The sequence below is a fragment of the Emydura macquarii genome, unplaced genomic scaffold (assembly GCF_026122565.2).
Source record: "Emydura macquarii macquarii isolate MOO-44397 ecotype Brisbane River unplaced genomic scaffold, CSIRO-AGI_Emac_v2 contig_1876, whole genome shotgun sequence".
Classification (NCBI taxonomy): domain Eukaryota; kingdom Metazoa; phylum Chordata; order Testudines; family Chelidae; genus Emydura; species Emydura macquarii.
In genome coordinates this window covers 11,317,138-11,338,050 of record NW_027132013.1, presented here as the reverse complement: position 1 = coordinate 11,338,050, position 20,913 = coordinate 11,317,138, and the positions used below count along the sequence as shown (strand labels likewise).

Here is a 20,913-nt window from a genome sequence, read left to right as displayed (position 1 = left end):
TGCTGGGGTTACAAAGGAGGTCAGCAAAATGTTGCCACCTGCAGATGGCAACTATGACAAACAGCCAATTCTACTTAACACTTGTTTTTGTACAGGAGGCAGATGAGAGGTTCTGATGATACCCTTACTTCCAAACAAGATTGGGGCAATTTGCCATTCTGAGTTCCTTCTCACCTATTTGGTTACATCTGGATTAGTCAGTATTACTCAGGCCCAGTGTATTTGATAGCAGCAGAATTTGCCTTAGACCCCTCTCTTGCTGTAGTACTGGTTGTCCTATCAAATTTATTGGAAGCTTCCTTTTAAAAAAAATTAAAATTAAGCTGCCATGGAAGTTCCAATCTGCTGCAGCAGAATGTAATACAATCCAGGGATCTTGCCATAGATATTGGGACCAGTTTGCCTCAGACTATGTGGGGATTTGAAGACTCCTCCTTCCTCCTCACCCAACCCCTAGGAAATTTTTCCCAGACTACTTTACATTTTCTCATTTAAATCTTGGTCGTTATGAAAATTAAAGACAGATAGCACTGCCCAGAGCCAGACAGGGGCTGTGAAATGTCTCTCCAACGCTCTTGAATCTATATGGGCCTAGTACACCACAGCCCAGACCTGCAGCCTACCTGTTACTCCAATCGTGGGGCTTTCCAGCATAGCTCTGCTGAGGCACCTCACTACTGTCCCTGCAGCAACTGCTGCTATTTCAGCCCTTCACCATCTTCAACAGCTCTGTCGATGCATCCATGGCCAATGCAGGACCCCGTGCATCTCAATTAACCTGAACCGCATCCTGCCTTAGCATGCCTACCCCCTCATGCACACAGCTCTGCTCCTGGCTTGCCCCATCAATCCTGATCTCCAGCACTCCATGTGATTCCAAGTCCTGGATCACTTCAGTCTCAACCCGTAGCACTCTCCCTCTCCACCAGCTCTACTGAGTGTCCCAATCACTTAGAAACGTGAGGCAGCTGTAAGGAATACGGACAACCATCCATCTGAGGCCAGCAAACTTACTTGTTTTCACTTGGACTAAAATGGGCTTCAGACCCAGGGCTTCATAATGATGAAAAAGTCTAGTGAGTCACCACATTCTGTTCTACAGCATCCTGGTGCCTTTGATTTTCTGTCAGATATTTGCTATTTTTAGATTCCTTTGTAAATGAATTGCAGCACAATTCATGTGGCAACTGTTCTGTCTGCAAAAACTGACATCTGCTCCCTTTTGCCCACGGCTCAGTATAAGGAGCCAGGCACACGGCACAGCCCGTAGAGGCTGCAGCACTCTTGCAATTTAATACCCTTGGCGACAGATCTGTGTATTGAGCCCTCCGAGGACAGGTCAGTGCATAGAGATGTGTGTTGGGCAGGGTGTGTGCCTGCTGGCAAAACCTCAGCTTCAGCCACCGCTTGCCTGAGATACCTGTGGAGGGGGAGGGGAAGATGGAGACTGATAGGAGAGCAAGGCATCTCCATAGAAACCAATCTGCTTCATTAATAGGAAAGTCACACCATGGTTCCTTCCCTTTCAGCCTCAGCTGTTAACTCATTGAATCAGATACATCACTGCAGACTTAGTTTCCTCCTACAGCCTGTCCTGAGGTGCCTTGCTGAATTTGAGGAAACTTAGAGAATTCTAGTCACATCAAAAGGAAATGAACAAGTGAGCTGACTAGGGAAATCTAAGTTTAATAAAGGAAGGAAGAGCTGAGAGAAAAGTGTTAACACATGAACTACCTCTCTCCCACATAAGCGCATGCTGCTCCCTTCGTTTCACCTACTGCATGAAAAGAGGCAGTTCATGCTAGACCCAGAGAAGTGCTGACAGCCTCCCATGGCTCAGTTGAAAAGCAAGCTGACCCCTTGCCGTCAGTATGGCATTGCAGCAGGCCTCGTGGGCATGTGTAATATTCTTCACCAGCAAGAAACTGCATGTTTGTTTTTCTGAATCCAGTTTTCAACCCTAGACGCCAGCCTTGCAGAGCCTCTTACCAGCAGCAGCCATCTTGATGGAGTGTGATAATGAACGACACCAGCAGAGACAGGAGACAGACCGTTTGCCAGTAGCTTCAGTCCTCACAGACCTGTCACAAACAATTGTTTCCTCTTTTTCCCCTTTCACTGCTTTCATGTAAATGTGGTGCTTGTTAAAGGCATTAAAATCAGCAGCCCTGGAGACTGAAGTTACCTTTATTCACAAAGCAGGTAACCAGCTGTGCGAGCTTCCCTTTCCCATACTGCCTCATTACCTGTACTCTGCTTCCATGGCCCACTCAGTCCTTAGCCTGAGCTCCCAGGATGGAATCCAACTCCAGCTAACGGTAGTGGTGATCTTACATGCCATGGACACTTGGCTGCTAGGAACTAAACTGAGACTCACCAGTTTATTTCACATGCTGTACTTGTATTTCACCCATTGGTTTATCAGCTTCGGTTGAGATGGAGCATTGCACTGGTTCTGCCACCACTTCCACAGTAAGAAAAGAACTCAGGAGACTGGGGTTCTATTACTGCCCCTGCCACTGCCCACTCATCTAACCTTGGGCAACTCACTTAGCCTCTCCGTGTCTTCATTTTCCCATTTGTAAAATGGAGATAGTACTTACCTACGGCAGAAGGGTTAGGTTAATGTTTTTTTAAAATCCTTTGAGATGTCAGGATGAAAGCCTCCAGAGAAAGGCAAATTAATGTAAAACTTGGATTGCTTCATGGCTTTGAATAAGTCACTTATACCAAAATATTCTAAAGCAGCCATTGATTTTGGGTGTTTCTGTTTCTGGGTGCCCAGCTTGAGCCACTGTTGGCCCAGATTTCCAGAGGTGCTCAGAAGCAGCAGCTTCCCCTGACTTCAATTAGAACTGGGAATGGGGGGACCTGGTCACTTCTGAAAATCAGGCTTCAGAGTGTCTCAGGTTGAACACCCCAAAACTGAAGCACCCAAAATCAGCAGCCACTTTTGAAAATTTTGCATTTATTTAGGTAGGTATTTGTATTTGGAAAGCTCTAGGTAAGTATAACAGGAAAGCTACTGACCTGTCATAATGCTATCACCAGGGAAACAGTATTACAAGATTCTTGCTTCTTCGTGTGAAATTGGTGGGATTGCCTCTCAAAGAATGTTGACCCCCTGATGCCCGCAGTTGTGGGGCAGAGTATGATCCAGGCCTGCTCTGGATATAAAACCTGCCCTTTGGAAGTTCTAGTCAGTTCCTTCCACTATGCAGGACATGACGCTCCCAGGATGACAGGAAATTCAAAATGATTAACTAGGACTACAACAAGAAACGAAAAACAAACAAGGGGAAAAAAGCAAGGTGCAAGCACTGACACTTTAAAAGAAGATAATCCCCAAACTCTGAGGGAAGGTGAGTATCCATTTGGAATGATATCATCACTGAGGCAATGTTACAGATAAATAACTTTCCTTTCTCTAGAGAAAACCATCCACCAGGATGCTGACTTACAGCGAGTAAGAAATTAAGTTTGTTCTACACTTAAAAGTTAAGTTGACAAAACGATGTCAGTCAGGTGTATGAAAAACTACCCCTGATTGACTGATTGGCTATACTAACCTAATCTCCAGTGTAGACAGTATGTCAACAGAAGAATGTTTCCACCAATGTAGCTAACTTTGTTCATGGAGGTGTTCCTACACTGACGGAAGAAACCCCTTCGGTGTAGGCTGTATCTATACTACAGGGTTATGTCAGCATAGCTACATCAACATAGCAATGCCAGTATAGTCTCTGAGGGTAGACACAGCCTTAGGCAGATATTCATAAAGAAAACAGGTGCAGACTAAGGGTATGTCTTCACTGACGGCGGCAAATTTGCCGCCATCAGATCAATCTATCTGGATCGATTGAGCAGCAGTGAAGACCCGCTCAATGGATCCGGAAGTCAGTTCAATTAAACCATCTCCTCAAAAGGCGTAGCGCTGCGTTAACAGGTACACAGTTCCTGTTGGCACAGCATAGTGGAGACGGCACGCAGCAGAGGATTTAGGAAGTCGATGTAAATTCTGCATAGCTTGCGTATCTCCCGTCGACTGCTGCCCAACTTCCCCTTAAGTACAGATGAGGCCTAAATCAGGCCAGCAGTCCATCTAGTCTAGGATCTGGCAGTTGTGTAAGAAAGTGTCTCCTTTCAGTAGTTTTACATTTGCTGTCCATTGTTTCCATTTGTGTCCCTTTTTCCCCTGTATTATTAGAAGGGATAAATACAAGTGCATGAATTACCTGCTCCATACAATTATTTTTATATGATCGTTATTTGTTGCTCACTAAAATAAACAGTTCCAATCTTTTCAATTTCTCCTTGTACAGAAATCCATGCAGACCACTGATATTGTTCATCTGTGGCCTCTTTCAGCTATACCCTGAGACAGGGTGACCAGAACAGAATATAGTATTCTGGATGAGGGTGTATCACTGATTTATACAATGGCATTATAATTTCTAACTCGTTCTTTATACATCCTTTTTGCTGCCTATTTTGTTAAACTCTTCCCAATGATGCCTACGTCTTTTTACTTGTCCCTGGTCTACATTACAGAGTTAGGTTGACATAAGGCAGCTCTGTAAGCGCCTACACCAAAATGTAGCTCCCACCGATGTAACTCACCCACTACACTGACTTAGTAACTCCACCTCTGTGAGAGGCATTGTGCTTAAGTCGATGTAGTTAGGTTGACGCAGTGTCAATGTAGACACTGCGCTGCTTACATCGACAGTTGCTGCCTTTCAGAAACCATCCCACAATGCCCCACACTGGCAATTAAATTGGTGCAAGCACGCCTGGTGAGGATGTGCACCACCAACACAAGTAGCTTAGGGTGAATGTGTAAAACCAATTCAATTACAGTGGTGGCTGTATGTCAACGTAACTTAGTGTAGCATTGCCTTGAGTTGTTACAGCTCAAGTATGTTACATGCATAAGTAGTTGTAATTATTTCCTTCAATGTGCATTACCATGCACTTAGTTTAAAAAGTGATTTAAGTTAAACCATTACAAATCCCTTTGTGGAAGCACCTTTCTCAGTTTAAAAAGTTGACCAGTTGTTTTAAGAGTATCCACACACAAAGTTGCTCTGGTTTAACTGAACTAGTTTAAAATCATAACTTTGGTTAACCAAGTGCAGCTTTGTGTGTAGAGTAGGCCTTAACAAATACTTGATGCAAAAAAGACACCCACTTAAAAGAAGGAACATCCTGAAATAAAACAAAACTTCTTTTGGGGGTGGGAGAGTCCAGTCTCCCCTACCGTGGAAGCATGGAGAGTCCAAAATAGGATTCTGTCCTGGAGCCAAATCCAACCAACATTTTGTGAATGTGTGCAGACATCTGAGATGGGTACTGTAGCACTAAGAAAAAGCACCAGTGTGACTGAGGCAAAGGTCTCATAATTTAGGCAACTGAAGCAGATGAATTGGAAGGCAGGGATATCCATATAAGGGATACATAGAGACTGTGTTATAGTGATGCAGAGGCATAAGGGAGCATCTTTGCTGACCATCCTCAAGCAACTGACTGGATGCAAATTATTGCTGCCCTCAGATACCCTAGCAAGTTACCGAAATGGGCCTATTTTGGGGCGTTTAGGTGTCCCTCCCTTTAGGAAATTAAGTTCTATGAGCCTTAAATAATAAAATAAAGGGAGACTAACCCAACCTGATAAATTTAAATGTTTTTATTAACAATCATCTTACATTACAAGGATAATATGACAAAAGGAAAGTTCTCGTGTACATACTATGATATATCAACATAGCTCTATTCGTATCCAGTGTCCTAGGTCCTTTCACACAGGTACTATAAAGCATAGTCTGCAAAGTAATAACATTTTAACATTCTCCGAAAGTGTGATATTAACATATTAATACATATGTAATAATAGACTTCTAGATATTTTCTCTCTCATTTTGTGTGTGTGTGGTTGAAACAAACAGTTCAGCAGGGCTGTGCTTAGATGGGGGAGGCGGGGGGAATAGAGACTTTGATTTCTGCAGGAAGTTTAAAAAAAATTGTATTATGTAAAACGGTTTATGAGTCTCTGAGGCTGCCTGAATGGTAGGAACCCTGATAGCCCTCCAAACACAATCTAATCCAGCATATGGGACGTGGCTGTACCACGTAGCCCAGTGAGCAGTCTGTACATGAGGTGCAGTGCATAAAGGATTCCGATGACGGGCAGGTAATACGTGATTGGCAGCATGTGCACTGGGGGTTGGTTTGTGAGCTGAGTTTAATGTCAGTGGCATTTTAAGGAGAAGGTGGGGGTGGGGTATCCATGAGGTTCCTGAGGAACTGGTACTAGGGAGCGTTTGTCTCTGCTGTGTGTGTTTACTGGGTGCCATTCAGTACAATTGGCAGTCATCGTTCAGAGAGACTCAGGGAAGGCAGGTTTCTGACTGAGGTGTATTAGCAGAGTTTTGTGGAGACAGGCCTGGCACAGCAGGTGGTTGAGGTTGCATGGGGGAAGCCTGCACAGCATCTGCTAATGCAGTACCAGCGTCACTAGTCACTCAATGGTCAGAATTAAAATGCACAGACCTCTCCCTCCTCCCATAAGAAATTAAAAATTTAACCAAACATAACCAGTGAAATGGTTGCTAGGCTGACTCTGTGAAGTCATAAGGCCGAGCTGTGAAGCCAGATCTCCATTCCCCTCCTTTGAAATTACAACAGCTCCCTCTTGGGCAGGAGCAGCAGCAGTGAATCCATTACACTTGGTAGCTTTGAAAGGAAAGCTGCTCTGGTCACCCCACCCTGCCTCACACATCAAAAGCATCACCATGGAGGTAGGCCAGGGTAAAACGTACAGCTCTGTCCACCGCAGGGAATGATGTGTGGAAAGAGGAAGAGGGGACAGAGGTGGCAGTCCATTGTGCAGACATCAGCATACACCGCATAAATGACACTCCATGGAAGCTGTGGCCTGGATCCAACAAGAAGTCCTCAAGCTGGAACTGCCATTTATATACAAATATTTATCTTAGTTTTCTTTTCAAGGGAGGGGGTGGGTTGATCCCTGCTGAATGCCTCAACTCAGCAATGTCAACACACCTTGTCTGTTGGCTTAAGTGTCCATCATGCACCATTTACAGTGTCCTTCACTTTGCCAAGTAATTCCCTTCTCCACCAAGAAAGCCATCTAAATCATCAGCCAGGCTAGTTAACAAGTGAGAAGTAGCTGCCCTGGACAAAAACCTGATGAAAGACACTGAGGAACATCAGTGCAGTTGCACTCATTTGGGTCCACTGTGAGGGAAGTGGCATAAAGGCTCAATTTAGGGGAGCTGCAGGTGTGATTTCTAATTCAGTATGAACACACACATCTTTATGACTCCTAACTCACGGCCCATTTTCTTTTGTTCTACTCCCCTTCCATACATCATTCCTCCCCTCTCTGACCGTACAAGAGCAACAGCATCAACTCTGTAGAGCGTTTTCTCTCTCGTTTTATTCTAACCCCATATCTAAAACATTGGCTGATAATGTGTGCAAAATATACTACATAGAAACAAATTCTATTGTACTGCGCTGTACTAGCTATTGCAGAGTACTAGTTCCTGCTCACTGCATGTCCGTGGCCACCAAAGAATGCCAACCAGGTGAAGCAGAAAGCTAAATCTTCACTGCATTCAGACCCCATGTCATCGAACCTGTCCATGAAGACAGAGAAAAGTGCATAAAGGGGTGAGATATGTATCAGCCCAAGTGTGAATACACAGGAGCTATGGCAGGCTTATCCAAAAGATGATAAGGGCGTTCACCTTTTTCTGTCACCAAGACGCTCTCTCAATCCTACTGCTCCACAAGCCTTTTTTAGCACCTTATTTAACATACGAGTAAAGAACCCCCGTGTCCTAACCACAGCAATATCCCTATATACACAAATGTAGACCCCTCAGCATCAGGTTAAAGCAGTAGTGAAGTCCTCAGTGTTCTGTGTTACAAACCTCTCACTAGAACACAGGACCAGGTTTACACAAGGGCAAGTGATTCTATATCTATATTATATCTTTATATCTATTGAAAACATAGAAATATATAAATATATAGGATTTTATTTATAGATATATAGGCATGTGATTTTTATTTCTTATGCTGTGTGTAAATGTACTGGGATGTGCATATATACAATATATAGACTGTATGCATAGGTACTGTATACATACACTAGCTTACATGCACACACATTATACATGTCTCCAAAGGAGACAGGAATTGCATAGGCATTACTGGATTGACAGTACAATGGTTGGGGGAATCAACGTACCATTTCTTTACTTTTACGACCTCTTTTTATGGGGTTGAGAGAGGAATCTGGCTAAAGCAGAGGATGTTACTGCATGTTTGCAAGCTAACTTTTTAGGTTGTTTCACTCATTGGCCAAGCAAATAGCAATATTAACAAGTTAAGAAAGAAATGTAACTTCAAAGAATCCCAGTGGCAAACTAGTTGAGTTTGCATTGTGGGATAGAAACATTTTTAGAGCCTGAATAGCATCTGAGAACCCATACCAGCAAACATGCAAGGAGCACACCTGCATACCACAGAGATCAATTCAAGATTCAATGCAAAGAACATTCCAGGACAATGCCTTCTTAAGGACACTCTTGCATATGTGGTGCATGGTCCTTGCAGCATGCATGTGCAACCCTTGCAGTTTTGCTTGTACAGAAAGAGCTTTGGTTTCCTGTGCCTTGAGGATTGTCCCTGTTGTGTTCAGCTTAGTGGCCAGGAGGCCTAGACTTCATGCAGCCACTGGCAAGCTCTGCAGAAGGAAACAACTGTGTGTGCTTAGTGGGCATCTGCCAACTAGCAGGATAAAGGAGTAGAGAATCCTGAGGAAAAAAAAGGGTAGGATTTCAGCAACCAAAAAACCCAGGGACTAGATATACAAAATCAATAGTCCGGAGGAGTGAATGTTATTCACAGTCAGCTGCCTTAAAGAAAAAGGAAAAGAAAATAGGCAAAGCTCATTCGAGGAATAACAAACTCACTATTTCTTTGCTCTTGAAGACGTTCACGATACCATGAACACCACATTCAAATCAATCGCCTCTTGATTCGAAGTAGGAGGAGGGGAATAATTTAAATCTGAACCCATTAATCTCCCCACCTCAGGAGGAATCTGTCCAAGATGTCTACATCTGTCCCCTCAGATTTATGAACAGAAGTACAGTACATGATGCTGCCGCTGTTGCTGCTGCTACACTGGACCCCAACCAATGTTGTGAAGTGGCACCCTCTGCTGTCCCTCAGTCATCACTACAGCCCAGCACCTTTCAGATTATTTTGCTTGGCCTGTGTAAGAAACTGGCTAGTTGACAGTTAAAAAGATGATAATGAAATAAATCTCCATAAGTGTGGTTCAGCTGGTTATCGGACTGAACGCACATTTCTTTTCACAGCTAAATACTAGGCATCTCTTGCCTTTCCAGTTGACAGAAATCAGCAGCTCCAGCCACTGGGCCTCACTCATTTCACTGACACACAGGTGGGGCATTTTTTTTTGGAAGAGAAGCCCTCACTGCTTTGCAGACAGCCTGGAGAGAAAGCAACCATATACACATTTCATTCTATTGTTGAGAACTTGTCGCAAGAAATGTCACCAATGATAAATACAAAAAGGTGACTGTCACAAGAGTCATTCTTGAGCCAGTCTCCAGTGGTACCCACCTTACTAGCTTTTTGCAACGTTAGAAAATAAGGACACTCAAGGTCGAGGTTGTAAACAGGCTTTTTTGTGGCTTTAACACTGGTTTGAACAAGTATCAGGTGAGCTCTGCTATTTAAAAACTTCTTTGGGGATGGACCATGAGCATCCCTTTCCAGAAAGATGGCCATGGGGTTTGCAGCTTCAGGTTGAAAAAGGGCCATGTGCCAAATAACTTATTCTACTGCAAATAGAATACACAGATTTTTCCTGGCGAGGAGTGAGGAGCACTCAGATCTTCCAAGTTCTTGTGAATTATTGATTTCTGAGCAAAAAAGGGGGAGAGGGGAAGCTGTCCCTCACACTCAGAGCAGTTTATATCAAGTGCCTTTTCTACTGTTACCATTCACTTTGCTGCAGATTTCCTAGATATCTGTGTGCCATAAGAAAGAGAAATTCCCTCAGGTATGCCCAGCGTCCTCCTGCAGTAACATCCCACTTCACATTGTCTGGCTATAGCTCAGAATTCAGGAGTGGCGCAATGGTTCTTTTGGGGACTTCCATTTTTTATCTTCTCAAATTTTAATTAAGGAAGATGGCAGAACAGTCTCCAAAGGGAAAATGATCTGATGGTATTGTGACAGAGCAATGAGCAGTTTTTTACTTCCCAGGCCAGCAGGGCCTGGGAACACCTTGGGTCTCTAGCTAGAGCTTCCCCTCTTGTGGCTAAAGAATGAGCTGTTTGAGTCTGCACAATTCCACTGAACATCTGGTTTAGAGCTCGCCTCATTTGGCAGGGTAGGTCATCCTGATGCAAGGCTTTGTTGGGAGTGAAAGGGAGCTCAGCAGTTTATTTATTCACTGGCCAAGTATTACATTGCCTTCCCCTTTGCTGATATGGAACAGTGTCATGACATGACTCACGTGTGGATTTCTAAGGGGATTCCAGGGGGAAACATTCCAGTTCCTAGTTCTTAATGGTGGTTTGGATTTATGCTAGACATTGCCTATCAATCTCACTCTAGCACATATGCATTAGCACACTCATTCTACATACTGTAGGGGAACAGTGGGGGCAAAGAGGAAGGAGTTAAGTGCTGCAAACTGTATTGCATCCCTCCCATTTGAATGCAGATGCTCTATGGCCTATTGTAACTCTTTCAAAAGTGACCAGCTAAATATCCTTGCTATATAGTATGTGTGGCAGGATTAGGGTAAGGGACATAGGGAGTCATCACAATTAGTGCTTCAAACAGTATCCAACTCCCCTCCTCACCACATGCTGTAAGGGGTAACATATGGATAGGCAGGATGCACTTTCAAACCTATCTGACAAACAAGTTCTGCCATTTCCCAGGGGCTTAGGAGTTGAGTCGGAATGCAGTGGCTCAACCCCATGTTTCCACCTGCCTTCACAGACAAATCTGGAGGGTGCGGTGAGATCCAGGCAGAGGTGTGTGTTTTGTTGGGGAAGACAGTGAACGAATCCTGGCAGTGGAAGTGACTCCAAGAGAGATCAATTTAAAACATGCTACATCACCATTGAAAACAAAAAAAGTTTTAAAAATAAAATAATTATATATATATATATATTTATATATATATTTATATAAATGAAAAGCTATCAACTAGCAGCAACGGTTCTAGAGATATCTTAGCACCAAGACCAAGGGTGGGGGGTAGCGGTAGAAAGGAAAGGTTCAGTGTTGTTGACACCACCATCATGTTTCCAGACAACACAGCTTGGCACAAGACTTGTCCCTCTGGGAATTGGGAACATGCCAGTCTGGTTCTTCTGGACAACACGGTCTCAACTCCTGTGATGCTCTGGTCAGATTGGTGCTGCCCATGTCACATCAGCAAGGCAAGGCACTAGCATCTGGGGAGCTTTTGCACCTTTTTCTTCTTCTTTTCTAACCTGAAGCGATATTGTGTGAACGTGTGGTTCTGTTAAAAAAAAAAATCTCATTTGTGATTCAAGGTGAAAGTCCTACTTCCATATTTCTGCTAGATTTTGCGCCCTTTCAAGGAAGGCCAATATATTTCACAGGAAGAAGTACAGTATTCCTTCTTCCTTTTGTCACCATTCTGCCATGCTGTGAAACATGTTACCTTGGTCACAAGAGAATACATGAATCTTTAAAAAGACATCATCACACAATTATAACCCAAGATAGATCTTGCATTGATATTCCCTGCCACAGAACTATAGCAGGTGTTTTTTCACTCATTCAAAAAAAAATTTAAAAAAATAAAACCAAAACCAAAACCACAACAATCTATGATTATAAAGACAGAGTATAAATAGTGTAAATTAGAATATATTTTTTAAGCCCTAAAATTTCTACCCTCTGATGGGTATTGACTCATTGGCTGTCTCACTTCCACCACAGCCCTGGTTCTGAATGAACAATTGTATAATTTTTTTTTTTAAATCTCCTACAATATAAAAATATAAATGCAAAAAACTCCCCATGCCTTCTCCATTATCCTATCTTACAGTCTGCAAATGATATTGTTAGAATATGTGACTGCTAATGGGGTTAACACAAGGGGAGCAGAAAGCTTTGCCTTACTCTACAGCCCACCAGTGGGGAAGATTGAGAAAGGGTCATCACAGTTTAACTGAGACATTTGTTTTTAAAATAGGGGGGAAAAAATCCAACACCCTGCATAAGTATATAAAGCTTCCACTTCTAAACAAGAAAACAAGGTGAAGTTGGGGAGGGAACCCAACACACATGCAAAAATCACTCTGTTGGAAATCGACAGTCATCAATGAAGGGCTCAAGTGGCTCAATAACTAAACTAAACAAGGAAAAGAAAGGCTGGGGGCATGCCCCCACCACATACACACACACAAGGAAAACAACTGTGAGGAGGAGGTTGACAGAGACCAGTCATCTAGCTTATAGATTGATTGTTAGGTTTGAACATGTAGGGTATGGCCCCAGCATATGCTTCTGACAAATGAAATGTTGCCACCTACGCTGCAGCTGCCATGTTTGGAGACATCTGTAAATTTCAAACATTGTCTCTCTTAAAATTCCACTTAGCTTCTATCAGACGCACATCGCGTTAACTTTAATTTTCAGTGTGGGTTTTTTATATATATATATATAATATATATATATTTTATATAATATATCAAAGTTTAGAGTATAGACTAAAAAAATTATTCAACAGCTTTCGGAATTTGAGGCATTCCTTCCTAAATATCAGGGTAAAATTCAGAGCCGTGGTCCATGCTCTGCAACATCGGCTTCTGATCAAGGGAGGACATCCTGCTCAGCATTTCTGCTGACAGTGCATAACTATTGCCTGACTTTTCCTCAAACCAACTATCTAGTGCTCTCTTGGCATCGAAGTTGGCAATGGGTGGCCCATTAACGGCGATCGTCAAAAGATCACTGAGCTGTTCCAGAGTGAGACGAGAGCGGTTGTTTTTGCGCACTTTCTGCAGGGCATTGCGCCCCTTCTCACAGCAGGCTGTTGAGGTGGGGAGGACTTTGAGGATCTGAACTATCTTATTTAAGAGTGGGAATCTTTGTTTGTATTTACAAATGTGACTGATTAAGTCTTTAAAACCATTTTTGGTATAATAATCCACCTTGAGTTCTCTCCATTCCATCAGCAAACTCCCTCTGGTGTCCATCCCCTCTCTGCAAACTTCTCTGGAAAATGATGGAACAGCTTCCAGATGTTCAAATATTTGTACCATATCCTCCTTTCCATAGTTCATAAGCTCCTCAGTGTTTCTGGGCCAAGTTGAAAGATCAAACACCTGACACGCTTTCACAAAAGTCCGGCTACGAGAATCGAACCTTTGGGCCAGGATTACCTGGGTCTTCTGGCAGATCTTTTCTCTGATTGACTGGAATTTGGCTTCAGCCACCCGCAGGTTTTTCACAGCAACGCCGTTAAAGCTTTCACGGAAGTTCTCTTCAAATTCCTGCAAGTACTCTCCAGGTGAGTCTGCCAGCCTACTGATCTCCTGGATAGCTTCCTCTATTTTGTCATCCACTTGTGACACCAGGAGATATTCACCTTGGAATATGTAGGCAAGGCGTGAAAGCACAGCAATCACATCCAGCAAGAAGTAGATCAGTTTAATTGACTGGTAGTCCATAAGGAACTGCAAGAGAGCCAAGGCAATGGCAGAAGCATCCGCCCTTTGGGTCTGACCACTGACATCTTTGAGATGGGCCACGACTTCAAGGTAATCCTTGATCAGCGCATTGAGGACATTCTGCTCCCCTATGATCCACTTCACTGCTCGGATGTCTCCCAAGAACTCTGTCTCTTCACAAAGAGTGGCAGCAGTGACTCTCAGTTCACACATCAGCCTGGGAGAGTAACGATAAAAGCTAAGCAATTGCTTCAAATTGTTTTCTAGCTCTTCCAGACATGGAAGCTCTTTCCCACTGATGGCATCCAAAATTTCCAAGTGGGGCCTGTGTACCATAAAGGGCAAGCAAAGCAACCAAGGCAAAGTCTTTCTGATTGTCATGAACAAATTGGCTCTCAGGCTGGCAGTAATGTTAGCACCATCTACTCCCAAGCCGATAGTTGGTTTCTCATCCTGCAATCTTATTCCCAAACTGGAAAAAGCCCTGTCTAATGCTTGGAGGTAACTATCTGTTGTACAAAAGCCCAACTCTTGAAGAGACAGGAATTCAGTTGCTGGAGGTCCATCGCTGCTTGTGTACTGAACATAAACGGCTACTGTGTCGGCAAGCAAGTCATCACTCTGCCCATCCAGAATGATGCTGAGAAAGGGAGACTGCCTGATACGTTCTACCAGATCCTCCCGAAGAGCTCGGGCGATATGATGGATTAAGATTTGGCAGTCTCCCTCATTCATGTACTGATCCACCACTTTGAGTTCACATTTTCTCAGTAGTTCTGCAAGAGGCCTAAAGTCAAAGTAGGGTCTGCCTTCCAAAGCCAAGTGGTAGGCTGTGTTGAAGAGCAGGGTCATATTTCGGCACATCTCTTCTGTCTTCTCTGGATGCATCCTGAGCTTGTAGAGCTGCAGGCACTTCTTGTGGAGGTTGCTCTGGCTGTGAAGCTTTATAGTGTGTATCTTGAACTGCTTAGAGCCAATGATGAAGGCTGAAGTCCGAGAGGATTGCACTGTATACTGCCTGCAGACGTGGCACCACATTTCATTCAATGTAGGGGAGTACCGCAGAAACCAAAACTTTTTAAGCCACTCTTGCTTGAAGCGTCGAATCCTCCTGCCTGTTGCAGAAGACATCTTTGAAGGCTCATCTGTAGCAGCTATCATGTCATTGGAAACGGATTCATCAGCAGAGTCTACCTCCTGGTCATCATCCTCCATTATTGTGGGAACAGAGATGATACTTTCAGAAGCTTAAAAGAAAAAGAAAAAAAATATTTACAAAGATCAGAGATGCTGCAAACATTCAGAAGATTACACAGAATATTGTCTAAACAACTGGCCCAAATTCTACCCATCATTGGTTGCACACGAGTAGAATGTGGTCCACTGAATACACTTTTTGAAAGAAAAAACAACATAATTCTCATATTAATCTTACACATCAGACCACCTTGCAGAAAAAGAAATGGAATGCCATTTTGGCCACTAGCACAACATACATCAACATACTGATTTGGGAGAGAAAATTACTAAATTCCTGGAAGAAATTAAACACATCTTCAGAAAGGGACACATGCTTGCATAAAGACAATAGAGTGAACAATGGGTGCTTCCAGAGGCGAGAAAGAATTCATTAGACTTTACATGCATGCAGTGAGCTGGTATGTTTCAGACTCAGCATTTCAAGTCATTCAGACTTTCAAGCAGAGCTTCTTGGTAGCATTTAAAACATCATGCCGGTGCTTCTGCTGAAAAAAAGAATGTGTCAAGAATACAGCAAACAAACCAGCTGCAATGGAATTCCTTTTTTATTGAGAGTGTATTGATTACAATGGAAACAAATAGAGCATATCATCATTACAGAATCTTCCCCAAACCATGTTTTCCCATTCTACTCACAGCAACTGTTTCCTTCCCCTGCAAAACCTAATCACCAGGCTTCCATAAAACAAGGCCTTCCTCAGAATATTCAGGGTAAAAAATGTTTAGACATACACTGCAGACAGTAACTTCATTACTCTCCTTAAGCAGGGTTGGAAGAACATTCTAATTCTGCATGACTTACCTGTGGGGTCAGACAACTCTTGGAACTCAGGTACCTGAGGTGTTATAAGAGGTGGCTCAGATAATTTGCCAGATCTCAACATGTTTAACTCAGCCTGCAGCTCACGGATCTTCTTCTTCAATCTTATGCAGTTGGGACAGAAGGAAGTTGTGGGGATTTCATGTGAGTTGCCTTGAGTCAATGCTAAAGATGGTTCACTCGGGCTGTCTGCCTTGAGTGACAGAGGCTCTTCTTCTTCATCTTCCAGGAGGCCCATCTCTTTGGCCGCACTGTAAGAGGAACCACGAGGAACCTTCCATTCACCTTCACTTCGGTTTCTGCTGAAGTTTGGGGAGCTATGCCGAATGGCAGCTCCACATCTTTCAAAGACGTCTTCGGCCTGGTATTTGGATGCCTTTCTAATGGAAAGGGGTGTGCTTGTTGTTAGCTGGTGCTCTTGCAGCTTTGCTGACTCAAGGGAAGCCTCCAGGACATCTTTGAAGATGAGATCTATTTTCTTTTTCTTCATCTGGGTGTGGGATTCCCCTTCATCACAGCCGCGCTTGTAGGGGCTCTTCCCTTGCTTTAACGTGGTTAGCTGAAGGGGGCCTCTCATATCCTCTTGATTTTCCGCATTTTTTTCTGACTTTTCCCTCTGTAATTTTTTTTCTCCTAGAAAGGAAAATGAGGGGTGGGGATCATCAAAGAGAACTATACAATATTCCTCAATCCAAAACTAAAAAGAAAAGAAAAAAGCAGGTCAAATCCCTGCATATTTGTATGCTGCATTACAAATAAGGGAACTGATAGAATTCAGTGGAAACCAAGACTCAGGAAAAGAGGAGCTCTACTAACGGGCAAGCCTTCAAAAAGGAGAGACAGTGTCTAGGTAGCCTTACAGGAGTAGGACCCGTACATTTTTAAGAGAAGAAAAACTATAGGCAGGTTGCTGAACATAACAGGTATAACCAAACTGTGCTGGAATGAGACTGCACAATGAATTACTGATCACAGTGGAACCCAGGGCCCTGTGCCCAAATGCCTAGAGCCCTTCTGGAAGAACAGTGACTGCTTTGACTTGGTAAAAGGTATCAGGTGAACAACACATGAAGCCTGAGATTCAGAGTTTTCCATGAGAACCCCCGAGTCTGCCCATTTCACAACAGAAAGCTTGGAAGCCTTTTCATTCTGTTTTAGTTTGGTGGCTCTTCCAGAGATGATAGCACAAAGGGATCAAAGACTTGCAGTCTTAATCCCTTGGTACATGTTGCCAACTCAGCTAGAACTGGTGAATGCCCTCCAAGGTTGGGACAGGTATCTTGTCCCAAAGGATTCTAACAGTGTGGCCATTATTAAAAATTAACAAATAAAAGCAACATTATACAAATTATTAATTGCTTAAAACAAAGGGAATAGCCAGATTTCCTTACCTGGACATTCAAAGGATGATAAGTTTGGTTCAATTTCCATCCTTCTTCTATCTTGTAAATAACTTCAAGCATTGGTGGCTTCCCAAACAAGACGTTGCTTTATGCTGATTTTTTGTTTTTAAAACATATTCATGCTTTTGTAAGTTACAGTGTAAGAGTTACTAGGGTCTCTCTGAACAGCAATGCTAACAATGCAGAAAAGATGCAAGACTCAAAACACTCAGGGTATGCCATTATGTGGAGGGCTGGACTGGACAATTGATTTCATGCTGGGTTGTTAGGTTAGGGTTGGATCCCCGCTTGCCTTCTTGTATGAACCAAAACAACAGCCTGTGTTTCAAAACATTTCACCAGTGTGTTTCTAAGGTCCAAGCTTGAATTTTTTACCTTATAAATTATCCCCCTAAAGCTAGTATATAATACAGTTATTAATATACTTGTTAATGGAATAAGTGCATATTCACCAAATATTAATAGATCATACTTCCAATGCATAAAAACCGGAGAGTGACAGAACAAACACATCTTCTAGGAGGCCCTGTCCTACCCATGTTTTAACAGAAGACACCTTTTACCAAGTCAAGGCAGCAGCTGTGCAATAATACACACAGGGTTTTTAATTACAAAATTATATTTAGTTTGGCTGCCTCTCAAAGGCCCTGCCATTCTGTGGCTGGGCTTGCAAAGAAAATCCCTAGATCCTCTTTGTAACAGAGCATTGTACAGACAATCAGGTGCATTACAGTTTTTTTGGTTTTTCACTAAATCTCCCTTTATTGGCAACTGAACGCTGGCCCAAAGGACCAGTGGCTTTGTTCCAGTGTGGCTATTCCTGTGATAAGACGACAATACTAGTCCAAGGAAAAATCAATCTGACTCCGCTGCCAATTACGAAGCCTGCCATATGCTTTACAAGCCATGTAAAGCTATATGTCTGATGCCAATGCAGTGATATTCCCAAATTAACCCATTGAAGAAAGAGAGAAATTCTGTCAGGAAATCAGACATACACAAAACACACCAAGGAAACATCCCTTTCACATGCATAGAAAGCCATTCAAATACTAGATCACAATAGTCCCTTCTGGTCTTAGACTCTATGGTCGTCCATGGAGCCATCAGCTCACCAGCTTTCAGAAGAGAGAGCCTTGTAGAGGGGAAGTGCCAATATCCCTGTGGTTTTTTTTAAACACATATATCTATCCCATGGAACCCGGCAGGAGGGACTCTGCACTCAGTGGGCTTTGGTTACCGAAATTCAGAACTCCGTGTACAGACTGAGTATTATTTATTTATATTATGCTTTTGATCGAAAACACTTGGTGCACAAAGCTTCATTGCAGAAAGAGGAAAAAGGGATGATGGGAAGGAAGGAACTCACCTCTTGTGAGGTTTCTGTTGATGGTCTCCTGGGACATACTATGCAACCGCTTCATGTAATCTTCACTGTACCAGACTCTCAACCTCTCCCCAGGCCGGATGTCCCGACAGGTTCGGAAGTAAATTCTCTCACTGTGCTGAAAGGCCATCAGGTTCTGCTCCCTCTCCTCTCGGGATATGACTACATACCTGAGGGTGTGGATAAGGCAGACTTGAATCACAAACTTCAATGAGAGTGTGTGCCCTACCTTTCTTAAACAAAGTCAGTTGAGCCACAATCACAGTCATGTCAGAATGATCTTCACAGACAGCCACAGAAACTGCAAGACTGAATAGCATAGAATTACGGATAATGATATGCCAATTTATAGATACAAAAATATGAACACGAACACTTAAGAAATATTAAATAGGTTCTTGGGTCTGTGGTCGCTGTTTCTGCCTGGGAAGGGAGGTTACTACTTCTATTACTATAACAAAACATATCCCATCTAAGAGGCCATCGGTGCCAGTGCTCGTGCTGCACTCACTCACCTTCAACAGTTTTCTTGCCTAAAATGTGTTAACCGGAATTGGTGATTTCCTGGACTCTGCTCCACCCTGTTCCATCCCAGGAGTCCCCCTTGTTCCTGGAAAGGACAGAACCTTCTGGCTTCCCATCAGCCCATCTGACAACTTCTCAAACACCATCTGACCCTTCAAAAGAAGCTATATGACTTTGCCCCTCCCTTGCTGATTAAGCAGCAACTGGGTACTCTAAAGGGTGGCTGGATCATGGTGGCTGATAATGAGTGCAGAAGCCAAAAATTTTGGATTGCAGTCAAGGAAACTGAGGGATCATCTACCCTGGCGGCTTTTGCACTGGTGCAGTTTCATTGGTATTTAGGAGAAAAAAATGCAGTGTAGACAAACTCGAAATGTTTGAAATCCAATAACACCCACTAATGACCTTCTAATGACTTCTGATGGAAAAGATTGAAGTTCAACAGTGAGATTTTTTTGCCCTGTTCTCAAGAAGCCAAATTTCACCTCAGTGGGAACATGAAAATTAATCTTGCCAGTCAGTCAATCCTCTACATGCATCTTGATAACATATAGATTTAGAGGCAGACATATAATATTCAGGCAAGCGCCTCCTTTTCTTCTTGTTCGAGGAGGAAAGAAAGGCATCCTGTAAGCCATAAAGGTCCTAACTGTTGCTGCGTAACCACCTTTTCATAGTCACATTGGACTAGAAGCAGGGTCCTAATACTAAGCATATAAAACTGGTCTATTTGCTATTTGAAAAAAACATATATATATATATATATATATATATATTATTATTTAAACATCTCCCTTTTTACTCCTCTTCTCTTCAGCTTTAAAGGCTCCATGTCACAGTGACCCCAATGTCAGCAAGGGAGAGCAGGATATGCCTCCTTCTGCAGTCTCCTACTGTTGTGCCTTGTATGAGTCATTGTTAATTCAAAGCACAGACTTCTCTCTGGATAGAGAAATGTGTGTATTTTTACTTGAATTCACATTTTCTCTCTCTTACACACAGCCCCCCCCCCCCCCAATCCCCCAGGAAGGAGTATTGCAGAAAAGGATCTGGGGGTTATAGTGGATCACAAACTAAATGAGACTCAACAATGTAACTCTTGCAAAAAACAGACAAACAAACAAAAACCCAAACCACACATCATTCTGGGATGTATTAGCTAAGTATTGAAAACAAGGCATGAGAAGTAATTCTTCCATTCTATTCAGCACTGAAAAGGGCTCAATTGGAGTACTGTGTCCAGTTCTGGGCATCACACTTTAGGCAAGATGTGGACAATTTGAAAAAAGTTCAGAGGAGAGCAACAAAAATGATTACAGATCTAGGAAACAGGACCTATGAGGGAAGATTGAAAAAACTGGGTTTGTTTCATCGGGAGAAGAGCCATGATAAGATTCAAGTACATAAAAGGTTATTATAAAGAGGAAGGTGATAAATTGTTCTCCTTATCCACTGAGGATAGGACAAGAAGCAATACGCTTATGTTGCAGCAAGGGAGATTTAGGTTGGACATTAGGAAAAAACTTCCTAACTCTCAGGATAGTTAAGCACAGGAACAAATTACCTAGGGAGGTTGTGGAATCTCCATCATTGCAGGTTTTGGAGAACGAGTTAGACAAACAACTGTCAGGAATGATCTAGATAATACTTAATTCTGCCTCAGTGCAGGGGACTGAGCTAGATAACCTCTCGAGGTCTCTTCCGTTCCCACATTTCTATGATCAGAGA

The 20,913-nt window shown here is 42.9% G+C and overlaps 1 protein-coding gene across 2 annotated transcripts in view; it reads right to left on the bottom strand.

Annotated features, from left to right (window-relative positions):
• Positions 1-5,671: 5,671 nt before the first annotated feature.
• Positions 5,672-20,913, bottom strand: part of PRDM11 (PR/SET domain 11) — a 55,434-nt gene continuing 40,192 nt past the window's right edge. Inside the window, exons 6-8 of one of the 2 annotated variants that reach the window (XM_067557605.1) lie at positions 18,643-18,830; positions 15,853-16,503; positions 5,672-15,037 (exon numbers count right to left, since the gene is read on the bottom strand). In XM_067557605.1, the coding sequence (XP_067413706.1) occupies positions 12,873-15,037; positions 15,853-16,503; positions 18,643-18,830 (3,004 nt within the window). In that variant the 3' untranslated portion in view covers positions 5,672-12,872. The remainder of the gene's footprint in view (positions 15,038-15,852; positions 16,504-18,642; positions 18,831-20,913) is intronic. The other variant, XM_067557603.1, reaches the window with a different exon arrangement.